The sequence below is a fragment of the Ambystoma mexicanum genome, chromosome 2q, assembly GCF_040938575.1.
Source record: "Ambystoma mexicanum isolate Mex_15411 chromosome 2q, UKY_AmexF1_1, whole genome shotgun sequence".
Classification (NCBI taxonomy): Eukaryota; Metazoa; Chordata; class Amphibia; order Caudata; family Ambystomatidae; genus Ambystoma; species Ambystoma mexicanum.
This window is the reverse complement of record NC_090924.1, coordinates 479,929,657-479,946,177: the sequence shown is the minus strand read 5'-3', so window position 1 is coordinate 479,946,177 and position 16,521 is coordinate 479,929,657. Positions and strand designations below refer to the sequence as shown.

At 44.6% G+C, this 16,521-nt stretch overlaps 1 protein-coding gene across 2 annotated transcripts in view; it reads left to right on the top strand.

Annotated features, from left to right (window-relative positions):
• Window positions 1-16,521, top strand: part of AMZ1 (archaelysin family metallopeptidase 1) — a 486,560-nt gene that overhangs the window by 382,822 nt on the left and 87,217 nt on the right. For both annotated transcript variants that reach the window (XM_069647593.1, XM_069647592.1), the window contains 2 exons: window positions 818-975; window positions 12,057-12,233. In XM_069647593.1, coding sequence (XP_069503694.1) covers window positions 818-975; window positions 12,057-12,233 — 335 coding nt within the window. The remainder of the gene's footprint in view (window positions 1-817; window positions 976-12,056; window positions 12,234-16,521) is intronic.

The window sequence follows — 16,521 nt, the reverse complement described above, 5'->3', positions numbered from 1 at the left end:
TCAATAAATTCTATGGCCCTCAATATAGGTTTGCCAGTTCGGAAATAAGGTGAAGGTAACAACGTTACCGGTTTTCTGGCCCTGCAAACTACAGGTCTGCCGGTAGGGGCAGTGACCTACCAGCAGGCCTGACCTGCCAGTAGCTCAAGCCCCTACCGGCAGGTTTTTCACTGAAGCACCTCAGTGTTCCCCCACGGGAATGGGAACATACCATTCCACCGCAGCCCGTAATATCCTGGAATTAAGGGGTTATCGGTGGCGTTAAACAGCAACCTAGCACCGGCAGCCTACCGGCAACCTCGTAATGAAGGCCTTTGTCTCTTCTTTCAAGCCTGCCTTCACCATCCTCAGGGCACCTTTCATGCCCTCATCCGGAAACTAATCCTCCTCCTCATCAATCCACCAGCGGTCATTCCTCACTTATTTGGCGGTGAAGTGGAGGAAATACCTCCAGTAAAATGCTGGAGGTATTTCCTCCACTTTTCCTCCAAAGTCGGCTCATGGTGCTGCGGTAAAAGTGGAGGTATTTCGTTGCTGCCACTTTTTTTTTAGTGAATCATCACACTCGGAAAGAGCCCCGGTGTCTCTAGTCTACCGAAATGACAGGGGGGTCACCAATTCACCAACTAGTATAATGCAGCCAGATAATCCCTCTAAAAATATTTATGAGAAGCCCTCACATACAAACAGTGCATTTCAGAGGAGATGATATTCTGAAGAACCGACTTCATTTCATTACTATGTGCGCCATTGACGCCAGCCCTAATGGAACACACAGAACACCATTTAAGATGTGTTTTTATGTATTTCTTTACAGAGGTTGGCGTGTGCAGCTTTGCCAGGATTTCAGAGGATTTCCCCCAGGCGGATTCAGAAACCAGGAATGAAGCTGCAGAGGACGCGCAGGATCTTGCGCTGAGTGGCAGCGACGGGACTCTGACCTTCGGTGTGGTGGGAGTTATCCAATGCTGCAAGGTGGGGTAAACAAGCTCGAGCAGCGTCTCTCAGAGCAACACAAAATAGAACTTTAACCCTCACACTGTCCTACCTCATACATGAGCTCGGCCAACATGCTCTGGTCCCGATTCATTCAGAAGTGTGAAACCAGGAGCAATTTGCGCCTCCACCTGCGTGCACGTGCGCATGTTGATTCGCAAAGTGTCCCATGTGCCCAGGGAGCCCTTTACTTACGTTGAAAATTGTACCTGAAATATCACACTGATTTGGAGAAAAAGGAGCATGTTGCATTGGAGCGACAGAGAACATGTTGATGTTAAGGGTGAAATCGGGAAAAAAAGAAATTGCATATTCAGTGTTAAATGTGGTGTCAAACAGAGGGTTAAGGCAGGGAAATAAACACGTTATTGTTTTTCACTGATGTATGCCGCCCGTTTAGAGCAGGGCCAGATGTGATCAGGAAAAAAGATCGAGTGATTTTCGCCTGCAATGTGTATCACCATGCTTTAGGTGTGCCTTGTTGTGTGCCCCTCCTGTGCTTTGCTTGAGCATTGCCTACCATCCAACCACCGCCATTTTGCATATGCAAATTGTGGGTAATTGTAGGTCTATCACGTTCCCGCCCGTCCAGTCCCATAAGCAGTACACAAAATGCACACCTGTGTGCTATCTGTGCGCAGGCACTGCAGGGATCAGCCCCCAGATTTACTTTTATGAATTAGCCAGTTTACCTCTATGTGAAATGTGTACTTTTGCAAGCACAAATCCACTTGCGCTTAGAAACATACGTTGTGAATTGGACTGTATCTGGCTCATTTTGTAAGTTCACATAATTTGTCGGCGAGAAGCCGTTCCGTGAGCACTTCAACGTAAACGGCTCTGTGCCGCCAAATTTTTGTAATTTGCATGGAGGGGTACAAATGTGCAGGACAAAAGACATCATACAAGTGTGTATTCTGCCTTTCGTGCTGCACTTTTGCACTCCGCTGTGAGCAGTCAGTGATTACAATGGATCCCTATGGAGTCTACCTGCTTTATGCTGGCACTTAAAGCCAGAGGACCCTATAGGGAGCCCTAGCATTTGCGTCAGCATAAAAATGCATGCCAGCGCAAATGTTAGAGTATTTTTATGGCGCAGAGGACAAGAGGCGACGGAAACAGAAGTGGAGTTTCACCCCTCCTCTCCGGCATGTAAATGGACGAAAATGAGCTGTGGCGTCTATGCAAGGTGCATATGAAAGTAAGCCACTGTGGAGCTCATTTGGTGCTCATCATAAATCGGTGGTGAGGACCCATTAAGTGTAGACATATATGTAGGCAGGTCCATGCAGCCTTTTGCCCTGCATATTGAGTAAACATTGCCTGGCATGTAGGCATGGCAGGCAGCATTTACAATGGATCCCTATGGAGTCTGCCTGCTTTATGCTGGCACTTAAAGCCAGAAGACCCTATAGGGATCCCCAGCATTTGCATCTGCATAAAAACGGAGCATATGCTATATTTATATGGGCGAGAGTAGGGGAGTGAGGGATAAGCAAGTTGCGCTACTCTCCCACCCTTTCCGCCATTCAAATGCAGGATAATGGGGCATGCCGTAGGAAACGCGCGTACAATCCTTACGCAAAGGCTTTTACGCATGTTTCTTACGTTATGCCCCTAAGGAAAATGAGCTCCCTTGTGTTTTTACTAATTTTACTTTCTGTAAAAGTCTTCAAATTGGAGCAACATTTTCCCTGGACTTTAGTGCCCTGTAATAAGTAACAGAGAAGCATAGCTTGCAAGAGGATAGAGGTAATATGTTTTGGTGCAGGGTAATGAATGGAAATAGTCCCCTGCGGACACACAAAACCATCACATTTCACAGCAAGGGGTAGGACCCGCACTTTCAAATCTAAAAAATCCCTTCGTAGTAAAGAAACTTTACATATTTGGTTGGCCTGACTGATCTGTAGGCACGAATGTTTCTGAAGATGGCAGGTCTGTCAGCAGTGAGACAACTGTGTCGATCACATGCGAGATTCCATCGAATTTGGTGGGACACTATTTGGCACTATGAGAATAATAACAACCGTTTCCACCTCAGAAGTGAGTGGTGGCCGACATTAGGAAAGTGTTATGTTTAGATCCAGACATAGGCAGTGGCTCATGGCATTCTTATGTGGGTCTGGGGCCCAAGGTTGTGGCTCCACGCCAGGTCACGGAATACATTGGGCTCCATTACAAGGTTTGGGGTATCCCGCCACTAAATCTGGTGGGATACCTCTGAAACGGTAATAGCGTTCTCGCCACTTGGTCTGCCGGAATCACCAGCAGATTACAAGTGGATGGAAGGGTTGTTAACCCCCACTCCATGGAGTCCTATCACTCCATGATGGGGGTAATGCCGGAGTGCCGGTAATATCGGCTGTTTTTCGCCAGTAGGGTGCCCAAGTTACCACCAACTCTTGCCTGGAGGTAAATCTGACCACCCCACCAGCAAACTTGTAGTTTGGCGGTGCAGGAAAAGTGGCAGTACCGGAAGGCTCATTATCTCTTCATGGAACCAAAGTCTGGTGATTTGCATAATAGCAAAGTCCAGAGCGGTAAGTGGAAAAAGAAATTGATCTGGGGCTCTTAGGGGGCATTGCCTTAAAGGGCCATGGCCTAATGGCAGCATTTGGGTTAGGTTTGTTTATACTCTGGATTGTGGTGACGAACCACCACCAGTCACCCATTTGCATCGATCCTCACCCTCTCGCCTCAGGTGGAGAGTGATGATCCCTGCATCTCTAGTTGTGGGTACCTGGTGGAAATCGGCTCCACAATTCAGAAAGAAAAGGACTTATGCGCAAGAGTTTCAGGCTTTAGAAAAAATGTGTTGGCTCAGGAGACTTTAGAGAGCCCTGTTGGCACCCTATCTTAGACAGAATTTTCGGGAACTGCCAGGGCTCTGTCCTGGATAGCCCCAGCCCACTTAAAGGCCTCCCAAAGACCATTTTGGGAAAACAAGCATGTCCACATTTTTTATTTTAAATTATTCTCTCAGAGTTCCTTCTCAATGTAAGATTCTATGAAGAATGAGGCAGGCGCACGTGGAGAATGGCACGGAACAGATTTTTTCCATGCATTTTCTCTGCCTGTGTCTCAATCAAAATAAGGCTGTTGGGGAATAGAAGAATGAAGCAGGGCCTCGTTACGAGTTTGGCAGAAAGTCAGTGGTAAATCGGCCATTTTCCTGCCAAAATCATTTACTGTTACTGCCACTGTTACTGGTTACTGTTACTGGTATTACCACAGGATTGTGAGTGGTTGTATGGCAATGTAAATCCCCATTTTCTCAGTACATAGCTCTCCATGTGGGTGTTTGGAAGATTTACCATGAGCAGTAATTCCGTGTGGTAAATCTGCTGATATTTGGTCTTAAAGTGGACAATTTACCTCCAACAATATCCTGGAGGTAAATCCTCACCACAAGGTGAAACCTGTAATTCTGCAGTGTATTAAAAGCCATAGGGCCTCATTACAACTCTGGCGGTAGCCGTGCCGTTAAAAACGGCACGTCTGCCGCCGGAGATGCATTTTTTCTGGCACCGTGAATGGGCAATAACCGGGTCATGCCGAGTTAGGCGGACCCGGTACTTGCCCATTTTCAGGTGCCGGAATCAAGGGCCTCCTCATCCCCATTCTGCCCCATAGGGCTGAATGGGGATGGGGACGTTGGATGCACCGACACAACTCTGCATGCTGTGCTCACGGGTGCCGTCACACCCGCCAGGAAAAACCTGGCGGGTGAAACGGTTTCCGCGAGTAGAGCCCGTAGTATGGCGGTCCCGGTACCGTACGTCCCAGACCGCCATGCTCGTAATGAGGCCCATAGTAATTATTTCAACGCCAAAGTAAGTGGTGGTAACGGAATGACTGCCACATTTTGCATTGCACTGCCAAACTCATAATGAGGCTCAAAGTATAGGCCACTTGGAACCCATAGCATTCCTACATATTTTATAAAAGGGCCTGAAGAGTAACTGTAAGTTACAACTGAGTTCTACAGAGGTGTCTTAGCGATCCATTACCTCAGTGGTCGTTTCGTACAAATAAAGGCCACAAAGGCACTTTGCTGGTGTATTGCAGGCAGAATCTAGGGGCCATGCAGTAGCCTTTAGTTTGAAAAGGGTGGTCATTTTGACAGTGAATGAGTGAAGGGTTTTGTTTTGGCCGTTAGCTGTTGCTACAAGCACAGTTTATCGCTGGAACTGTTGGCAAGGGAAGTGAAGACAGTTGCGAGATGGGATGTGAGGAGAGACATACAGTTGTTTGGCTTTTTACTCACCCACTGACCGCCGATCGGCATGCTAGTTCGTATGGGCAGTCCCACCCACTGTATGCCCCATCCCCCCCAAACCCCTTTTTTAGCTATCTCTGTGCTTTTACGGTGATGTCACTGTTATTACTAGGTAGTCTTCTGAAATGTAATAGCTTAGGTCCAGCTGTAAACCATCCACTGGTGTGATCAAAAGTCTTAACCAATTGTGCTTTCCGCCATTTGATTTATAAACAATATATTTATAAACAATATATGTATCCGGGCATCTGTTCCTTGCTCGAACTGGCAAAGCCAACAGTTTAAGCTATTGTATAGGCATTAGCTAGGCAATTTCAGGGCACTGCCAGAATATGCCCAGGTACTAACACCATTTGCTCATTGTAGGCATCTCATGGCTGGGTTGTCCTTTTACGGCAATTCCTGGAAAATATGTATTCCTTGCCTATGCAAAAGCCGAAACGGTTGGCTTTTTCAATACGTGTTTATTAAAAGAACTACAAGTATTAAATGACAGACAGAAAAGATAAGGTAATGTTTTAAAAGTTTGAAACAATGGAACGATGGATAAAGGCCAGTCATAGCTTCCTTTTGATGTTTGCACCATTTTCACACAGATATTTAGGCAACCCTGGCCACTCAGGCTGCTTCGAAAGTGTTTTTTATTTCATTTCTCACAACACCATCCCAGTCAGCTCTTCTGATATAACTTGTCCCTTAGTTCAATGCTTTAGAACCCCTGTTTTTCCCCGCATGCATGGGATGGTGTGCTAAGAGTTACCCTTGATATGTACGAAAGGAAATTAGATCCAGAAATATACTACAACAAGCATTGGCAAAGCCAACCGTTTTGGATTTTGTGTAGGAATGGGAAGGGCATTTGCAGACACTGATATAATGGTGCCTCATGGCCATGAAATGGTAAAAGGTGGAAAATGCCTTGGTTTATGACATCAGTGCCTAGCAAATCATTATCAAATACCTAGACATGAGCCAAAACTGTTGGTGTTGCCATTGCTTGTTTTGTACATGATTTGGTGCAAGAAACGGATGTGAGGTTACACACATTGCCTATAAATGAAGTGGCCAAACGCCAAATTGGTAAAGGCATTTTTTATTAGACCAGGAACTCGTTTAAAGCTGCAAACAAGCCGATAACACTCTGAAGACTGCTTAGCAACAACACTGGCAGGCCCCATACAGCGGAAAGTTTGATGTCACTGCTCAGAGGAAGGTGTGTTTTGGGTCGGGAGGGCCTGTAGTGGGTGGCAGTGGCCATGGGTATTAGCATGGCAAGAGGCGGTCAATGGCTGACTAAAAAGCCAAACACCCAGATGATGTGCGTCCCACCTCAGCATCCCACCTCAAATCCCATCTCCCCCCTATCCGTATTCCAATGCAATAGTTTCTAAATAATAATCCATTTTAAAAAGCAAGTCCTTTATACACTTCTGTTAGTAATAACAACAAAATGGATCTCTCAACAAGATTTAAAAATGTATCAAACCCACAAGCACAAACAATCCAAACACCATCAAGTCAAGTCCCTACAACAGAAAGGGTGAGAGTGATTGTACAAATATTGGAATACAGGTATCAAATGCCTCCATTAAATGCAGTGGCAGCTGGTGATTTTTTTAACTGTAGGCACGTACATATTTCCACAAATACCCAAAAGCAACCAAGCATAGTGAGACAGCTAGACCCATCCACGCAGAGTTTGGGAGGGTTCTCCCGACAAAAAAACAGACAGTTTGAAATCGTTTTTTTTGGGAAACTCACCAACAGTGTAAGGAGCATCTTTCGCAGTTTCTTTCCTTACAATGTATGACGGTACCAAAACATTTTCACACTGGCTATTGCCCAGACCTTGCCATGCTCGTTGCACCAATATATGCCATTACTCCCATATAAGAACATACTCATGTTTGCTTTGTGCATAATGCCAGCAAGTGCATAATGCCAGCAGTGATACTTTAGGAAAGCATGCCCCAGCTGGCTCTGACAATATATGCAATTTTTCTAATATAAGAACATATTTTTGTTGGCTTTGCCATTGAAAATGTCATGCCATGACACAAAAAGGAAAAATGTTTAAACTGGCTGCACCAATGTAGGCCAGTCTATTTGCTTTATCATAGATGCCCAGAAAAAACGGCATGCCCCACTAAGAAATTCTAACCAGACAGCTGCACCAAAATATGCCAGTCTAGCCACATAATAACACTCATCATGCTTGCTTTATCATAGATGCGCAGCAACAAATGTCATGCCACAGTAAGGAATTCTAGCCAGACTGGTTGCACCAAAATATGGCATCCTAACCATTCAATACCACTTGCCATGTTTACTTCATCATAGATGCTCAGTAAAAAGAAGTCATGCCACAGTATCAATGTATAGCGGGACTAATTAAAACAAAATATGTCAGTCTAGCCCTGTAATAGCAATTACCCTGATTGTTTTACTGTTGATGCCCAGTAAAACGCGCCTTACCGCAGTAAGAAAATATACCTTAACTGTCTGCACCTAATATGCCAGTCTCGCCACGTAGTAACACTTATAATTTTTGGTTTATCATAGATGTCCAGTAAAACATGCCATGCCTCAGTAAGAAATGAAAGCTGGATGAGCTGCACCAAAATATGCCAGTATAGACACATAATAATACTTATCATGTTTGCCTTATCATAGACGCCCCCAGTAAAAATGCTATAACACAGTAAGAAATTATAGCTAGACTGGATGCATAAAAATATGGCAGTCTAGCCACATAATAACACATCATATTTGCTTTAGCATAGATGCCCAATAAAACATACCATGCCAAATTAAGAAAGCATATTGAGAGTCGTTGCACTACAATGTGTAAGTTTAGTCAGGTAATAACACTTATCATGCATGCTTTATCACAGATGTTCAGTACAAAATGCCTAGCCATATGAATATCCACTCACCCCCTGCCAAGATCAGTGGCTGGCACAATTTCAAGTGCTCACACATTCATCTAACATGTACTTTCTCATTCACACACACATTCACACAGCAGTCACTTGCTCACTCACATGCGCACCCATAGACCATTCACTTGCTCATTCACACGCTCACCTAGCCACCCATACATCATACACTCACTCAGTAACACAAGCATATGCTTACACATACACACTTAACATAGATTCATATAAAGTTATTTGCTTACCTTCAGCCCAGGTCCAGACACTGATCCTCGCCACCCCCCACACAAGAACAGGAACCAGGAAGCATAGAGCGCATACTGGATCCTACACATGAGCAATGGAGCTGGAGCGTTCCATCCCCAACATCCCAGACCGTCTGAATGTGTGGAGAGATAGTATAACATCTTTTTGCAAAAAAACTCACATGCAAGGAGAGTGTGAACCGTTTCTGCTGGTAATAAAGGGAATACATAAATAACTACACAGATGGCCACCTTGAAAATGGCACTGATCTTTTTGATTTTTAGACTGACGTGTCTTTAAAATGAAAGATTACACCGCACATGGTGGAAAACTGATGGGGGCTATGAGAATATTAGCACTTCTCAATTTGGAAGTGAAAGGTGACTGACAGTCAATTCGATTGTACATCTGGATTGTGGGAAAAGCCATGCATTGGCAGTTGCCATTGGCTTTTGTTTTCCATTGATAGGTCTCCTGCACAACGAGGGACTCAGGGATCCAGGAGCTAGGAGAATTGCCATTTGATTGGCATGCAGAATCCTAACCATGTAAAAAAAATGTCACATAATCCCTAAAAGTTTCAAAAAAGAAGCTCAATGCTCTGACAAACAGTAGAGTGCCCTGCAGGCATTTAGCAACCACAGGCGTAGTAGTTGTGGAGCACGGAATAAGTGAGGCAGAGGGGAAAGCGTCAGGGGGTGTATGGTGAGGGAGGATGACACCCCCTGAAGGAAGCTACCCTAATGAGGGTCTGAGCAGGAACAGGGGTTGGGGTAGCAGAGGCTAACTTACTGGGAAACACCTCTAGAAACTGGGCCAGCGTCACACTTTGGAAGAATATTGAGGCCCTGGACACACAGAGGAGGTGGGAAGTGGATTGAGTGAGGCAGGAAAAGCAACTTCCCAGGCAGGCACAGCAGCACAACACACGGCAAGGACACCAGGAAGGAGCACTTTGACCTGTTTCTCGTAGAGGAAGTGTGAAGGGATTGAGGTCGTTCTTTTGTTGTTATGGCAGACACATGCATCAGCGGAAACGGAGGAGTTGTTCAAAGAACAAAGATACAGGCGAAATAAGTGTGCTGGAGGCAGCTGGAGGTGGAAGGAACCAAGGAGGGAAAGGGTGTGGTGATCCGTGGCCGTGCGAAAAGGGAGTGGAAATAAGTGAAAATGGCGGCATATGAAAGAGGTTCCGGCAGTGGACATGGAAAGCAGACTTTCGCCGGTGAATAAACCATGCATTTCTAGCCAATTGATTTGGTGGCGCCTCTCCTATGGGTGCTATTGAATGGCAAATAATCGACTGCAACTTAACCTTAACCAAAAAGAAACCATGATCTGACCCACCAAGTTAACAACCCTCAGACCAATCCCATGGCCTGAGGAAATTGGAAACTGCCCACAAACATCCAAGGTGGCCAAGAACCTGAGAATGACAGATACCCAATAAACCCTCAAACTTGAAATCAAGAAATACTATTTTTACCCAAGATTGAATAGACATATCTTTCCTTTCCTGAACTTCCCACACAGAAAGCTCACAATCACCTGTGAAGGGAGGGAATGTACCCAAAACAAAAAAAGCACACCTTAACACCCAACAAGGCTATCAAGACCCAGCAATTTCACACTCTCGACCGCGCGCTGCAACATCAAAAGGTGCCATGAAGGCTCATCAGTCGCAATTATGATCACCAAAATCCAGAGCACATTACCAGATAGGACGACGCCGTCTTCCGGAAAGCACTCAAGGCCTGGCTCTTCACCATAACTTAAAACCTACTCTATTTAGAAAAATCCAGCCCAGCTACTGAAATGGCTTCTCCGAACAAAACAAAGAGTGGAACATTGCTGCCTAAGCAGGGTTAGCTCAAGCCATGCCAAAAAGCTCCTAAAGTACCACGATAAGAAGCAGGCTGCCGGGCGGATTTAAAGCAACCTTACACAATACCAATCCAGCACCTACCAATGGGACGATCAGCACGTCTGTGGTAAAAAAAAGGTTCTGTTTTCTCGGAAGACATCTTTCAAAAACAGCTCGTCCTAAGGTAACATTAACTCTGCTAATATCCCAAATCCCCACATTAGCCAACATCACAAAAAACAACTCTGTAACACCCAAGCAACATCGACCAATACAAGGCCTGGCATCACCTCGTGACACTGCCTCTACACTTATTCTGCTGCAACATCACCCCCACCCCCACGGATGCACCCAGATAACTGTATATATTCTTCTTTACGCGGTTAGAGCCACAGAGGGTAGGGGTGCAACTTGCGCCTCTATGTAAGAGCTGGCAGGAGCCACTCTGACAATTCCTTCTCAGGAGGGCCAGGAGGCCGGTTAGCCTATGGAATTCCTTGTTGCCCAGCTCTGATTGTACTGCCAGTGTGAGGCAAATCCCTGCAGGTTGCTGACCACAGGGAGGATTGTGGCGGTGGGCTCCTCTTGCTAGCTTCAAGGTGGTGGCCCATCACCCTTTGAATAGCCAGGCAGCATTACAAAGCCTCTTGCAAGAAGGTGACGCTGTCAGTCGAATCTCCAGCCAAGGGTCACTGACCTAGGCCCCCTCTCTAAAGCAGTTTGAGGTACCAGCGAAATGAAATGGATCTGACAGTGCAAGGGAATGCACTCGAGGTGTGTACGTCACTGACTGGGCACCGAGATCCTGTTGTAGAAAATGAATTACTCCGGGGCATGATCTGTGGGTTGCATTGCAATGTTACATCTTACCCCAGCATACATATTCATCTCATTTCCTTTGAATGACATAAAAGGAATCTTAAAAGTCATGCCACTAGCTTTTTGGATTTCCCTCAAAAAGGAGGGTTCTGATGTTGTGTCTGCATGGGAAGGACAAGATCGGATAGGATTTAGCTGGGGAAGGTGGGACAGAACCAGATAGAATATAAGATAGTTTAGTGTAGGAGAGAGTAGAGTAAGATGGCACACAACAGAATGGGCAGCACTGGGAGGGTAGAACAGTATGGAATGATATGGGCCAGGATATAGTAGGATAGAATGGGGTATGATATGATAGGTTATTTATAACGCGCTTAATACCCAGCGGTTTCTAAGCGCGGACCCAGGGATCAAATATGTGTTGCTCTGTGTCGTCTTGCTTCCAAGGCGAGCACGTTGCCCCTGAGCTATCCTCCCGAGCACGTTTGGATAGTATTGATAGATGAGGGTAGGACAGGGTAGAGTGGGGTTTGTGTAGGTAGATGGAGACAGGATCGGATCGGATGGTACGGACAGGATATGATAGGACATATGAGGAATAGATAAGATGGGAAAGGGGAGGGTAGAATAGGCTAGTATAGGAGAGAGGAGGGAAGGGGCACAGAGAGAAATGTATGACCCGATTTGGTAGGGTTTAGCATGGTGGGTTAGGACAGGAGGGAATACAACGGGCTGATGCAGAATCAACAGGCAGGCTTGTGGTTTCTCAGATGGATACCGCCGAGGTTTTTAATTATGCAATTAGCCAATATCAACATGGCAGAGACCCTTCTGAACAGTAGCCAAAGACATATAAACCAGTGACATGTGTCTTTTTAAGCTCATGATTGTTTTTTTTGTTTTTGTTCTGTAGGTCACATGTCATGAAATTAGCCTCCTAATTGGCCTGGGGACCTGCCGCTGGCTGCGCTGTCTCATGCAGGGAGTCCTGAGTCTGGACGAGGTGTTAATGCGACCCCAGGATCTTTGCCCAATCTGCCTGAGGAAATTGCAATATATTCTGGGATTCAAACTGGTTGAACGCTATAAGGTGAGAATTATACTGCTACTGTTAAAGAAACTGCAAGTTAAATGTCTGGTCAATTCAGCACAATTTCTATATCCCATTATTTAATCCAATTCCTTCATAGCTAGTCTAAATTACCCTTAAAAATATTCCTCATTCGCTCCAACATTATATCTTTATTAATAGGTACTTTGTTCATTACAATCCCGTTTGCGAAATCCACAGCAAAACACAACCAGAGAAAGCAAAAAAGCCACTGACATCCACTACCTCTTTCACAGCAATCCCCAGTGTACGGTCCTTTCGATAAGGGATCCATCCGAGGCCAGCATTCCATGCACCCTATCACTTAACCCAATGAAGTTTAAACTGAAAATGCCTTTTCCATGCCTACTCAAAATCCCAAACTGTTGGCTTTGCCAATGCTTGTTTCACTATGAGAAAGAACCACCCACTGTGTTCTTCTTTGCCACTCACTTCACTCTGCACCATCTGATGAAGAAGTCTATGGGACTCAGAAAGCCAAGGCATTGTTCCAGTTCTGTTTCCATGCAGTCCAGTAAAATGTATCAAAACCTGCATTTTGTGTGACACCAATCCGCAAAATAAGCCCTTTGATCATCCTTGAATGTTTACGCAGCCACTCCTCATCCAGAGACATCTTACTCACCAAACTCCGTAAGGAGTGATGTGATGACGATCAAAACACACATCACTGAAAAAAGACAGTGTTACTTGTGTTTATAGTTTTGTCAGGTGTGTTTGTAATAAACTCTCTATAGGGGTTTGGCCAACATACATGACGTCACTTCCCTTGATCCCAAGGCATAGCCAGCTAACTTCATCACCACTGATCAGACCTAGTCTTCATACTACTAACTAATTCCATAAAGTGGTCCTTTAATGAAGGAGCCTTCTAACCACTGTCTCCTCGGGAAATCTACACTCGACCTGTTCAGTCACAATAACTGTAGGGACATCACTGGCTTAACCGCCCCATCTAACGAGTCCTTGTGAAAACTGTTGTTTCTCAACTTCTGGCTTACCATAACAATAGCAGCTTTCTTTACCCATTAAATCCTGATATATTTAGACCACAGCATAGTCTTCAACATCATAAACCATGAGTTTTGATTTGATTTGATTTTGAATTTATATTGCGAATATCAGTGAGGAACCGGACAGAAACTGCATCTAGGCGCAGATGTTCAGTAAGACCTTAGGGGATTTAGAAATGATATTTAAAGAGATTGGACTAGATCTCTGAAACAAGTGAGTGTTCAACTTTTTCTGGAATAGTGCCAGAGATTCTATCTTCAGGAGTTCAGCAGGCAGCGAATTCCAGAGGCGCTTGCTGCTGATTGAAAATAATCTGTCTCCTTGATGCACGAAGAGAGAAAAAGGAATATTCAAAAACATTTGTTTAGAAGATCGAAGAGAGCGCATTGGGTGGCGGAGACAGATTTTGGAGGCCAGATAACTGGAGGCAATGACACGAATACATTTAAAAATCCGGCAGAGGTCCTAAAAAAGATCCTCTGTTGACCAGGCAACCAGTGAAGGTTCCTGCAGTACAGAGAGACTGAGGCGGACCAATATGAGCCTAACTGATGCGTTCCGAGCAACTTGGAGACAGTGAACCTGACCAGATGGAATGCCCAGGAGAAGGGTGCTGCAGTAGTCCAATCTGGAGTTGATCAGTGTCTCGACAACCACAGAGCGATTGGTTTTGGCAATGAGAGGCAAGACTGGTTTCAGCAATATGAGTTGATAATAGATGGATTTGACGACTTTGGTGACATGGGAGTCACATGCCATATCGAGCCTACAAGTTTTACTCTCGTAGAGAAAGTAGTCGGAACAATCGAAAAGGCTGGACACGGAATCCTCAATTGAAAGTCAGTCAATCGAATCTTTAGACCAAATGCAATGACCTCAGTTTTGGGGGGATTAAGTTGGAGTTTTTTTTCAAGCATCCAGAGTTTTTTTTTCTGCACATACCAGTATCCGATTGATGACTTCCGATGGGGTCTTCAGCCTGGCATAGATTTGTGTGTCATTGGCATAGCGGTAATAGTTCAGATTGAACTCAGAAAAAGAACAGAACCACCTCAACAACTCCTCAGATACCAGAGCCACCCCAGAAAGCCTAGAGATGAGAATGCCGAAATCAACTGTGTCAAAGGCTGCTAAGTCCAGTATGACTAGCATCCTCATGTCTCCCTCATCAGCAGCCATAAGAATATCATCCCAAACCGCCCCTCAGGTGGTTACAGTACCGTGACCAGGCCTGAACCCAGATTGATAGATGTCAAGAATTCCATTTTCCTCCGCAGAATTCTGGAGTTGTCGTTACTGTTTTTTCTAGTATTTTAGACAGCAATGAGTTGATAGTTAGAAAACATATTGTGATCCAAAGATGTTTTTTTACAAATGGGGTCAAGAAGGATTTTTTAAGGTCTGAGGGCACACAACCTTGAGTCAGTGAGGCATTAACAAAAGCAGTGAGGAAATCTCTCAGGAAGGGTGAATGTTGTTGAGCAAGGCAAACTGGAATGGAGTCATAATCATAATTTGTAGGTTTGAGTTTTAAGATCAGTGTTTCAATAGCTTCCATGTTAACTGGTGTAAATGTGAAGTTAGAGGATCCTGAAGATCACACCTTGCACCCCCCTAAAGTAACAGCAGTCACACACAGCCATCAGCAGACACCCACAGTGGGTGCTCTGGCCAATCCTGATGCCTCGTCTGGCCCTCTTGCTATCTAGCTCCTAATATGTCTTGTGTGGAATCCACTAAGTGCCCCATACCATCTAACTCTCACAATCCTTTAAGGTCATAAGCAACTATAACTTCATGTACTACGTTTATGCTGAAGAAAAGGAACATTACAGATGCCATATCTCGAAGAAACTATTGGCAGTTTCTAGAAGCATTCATCTCTATGTTATATTTTTTCATTCTATATTTATTTCTTATTTCCTTGTTTTTGACTTATGGTTGGCAGCAGCTATCATAGTATGGGTTGGAAGGACCGCTTGTGAGGGTGGTTGTTGTATAGTTGGTCTATTTTTATCTCTGCGATTAATAGCCAGGTTTCTAGTTGTTTCCTGATGGTTAGGTGGTCTTGAGTCATTCTTATTTCCTTTGGGATGGAGTTTCATAGTTTTGCTATAAGAAAGGAAAAGGTGGTTCCTCTGAATTTTCTTTTCTTGTGATGTCTTGTTTCTATTTGGAGGTCGATGCTAGAACTTCAGTCTCTTCTCTTATGTTATTGGGTGATTTTTGCTTGGATGAATTTGACTCCTTGTCCATGTAGTGATTTATGGGCAATGCGTAGGGCTTTGAAGTTGATGTGTTTCCTTACTGGTAGCCAGTGTTATGTGTTATCTTCTAGTTAGTCTCAGGAGTAGTCTCGCTGCAGTATTTTGGATGTGTTTTATTTTTTTGGTGAGGCGTTCAAGTATTCCTAGGTAGAGACTAACTGCGTAGTCTAACGTAGATGATACGAAGGAGATGATCACCAGGGTTCTGTGTGTGAAATTGAGGTAGGGGAGGACCCTTTTTATTAATCGCTGCAGGTAGAATATTTTTCTGCTATTGTCTTGACTTCTGGTTCCAAGGTGAGACTGTTCATGAGTATTCCCAGATTTGTTATCACTGTTGACATCTCCGGTTGGGTTCCCATGCTCAGGGGCCAGGTGAGGGGTGTCTGTGTTGGACTGTCTTCTCGTGGGAAGATCATTATTTCTGTTGAGGTTGGGTTTAGTTTGAGGTTGTTGTTTGCCATCCAAATGTTTATGTAGGTGAAGCATTAATTGAGGTTTTTCTCAGGGTTGTTGTTGTTAGTTATCTTGAATATGAGTTGGGTGTCATCTGCGTAGTTGTAGGCTGTCAGTCCATGGGTTTGAACTAGCTTCGTAATGGGGGTCATATAAATGTTGAAGAGGAGTGGGGAGAGGCTTGATCCTTGTGGTACACCACAGGTGATTTTTTTGTGTTTTATGTACAGGTGGAATGTGAGGTTCTTTCAATTCGCTCGATGAGGAAATCTTTTCAAGCATAGTAGTGTGGATCTTTGAATACAAGATTCCCCCAGTCTCTTGATAGTGTTGTGTGTCATATCAAAGGCAGCTGGGATGTCCATTAGCATGAGGGCCAATTGGGTGTTGTTGTCCATGTGAATTTTGGGGCTGTTGCATGAGGAGAGGAGTGCTGATTCTGTTTCTCTCATGGGTCTGATGCCAACCCAGGATTGGTCAAGTATTATGTTGCTTTCTACGTGATTCAGTAGTTCTTTGTACATGTGGTT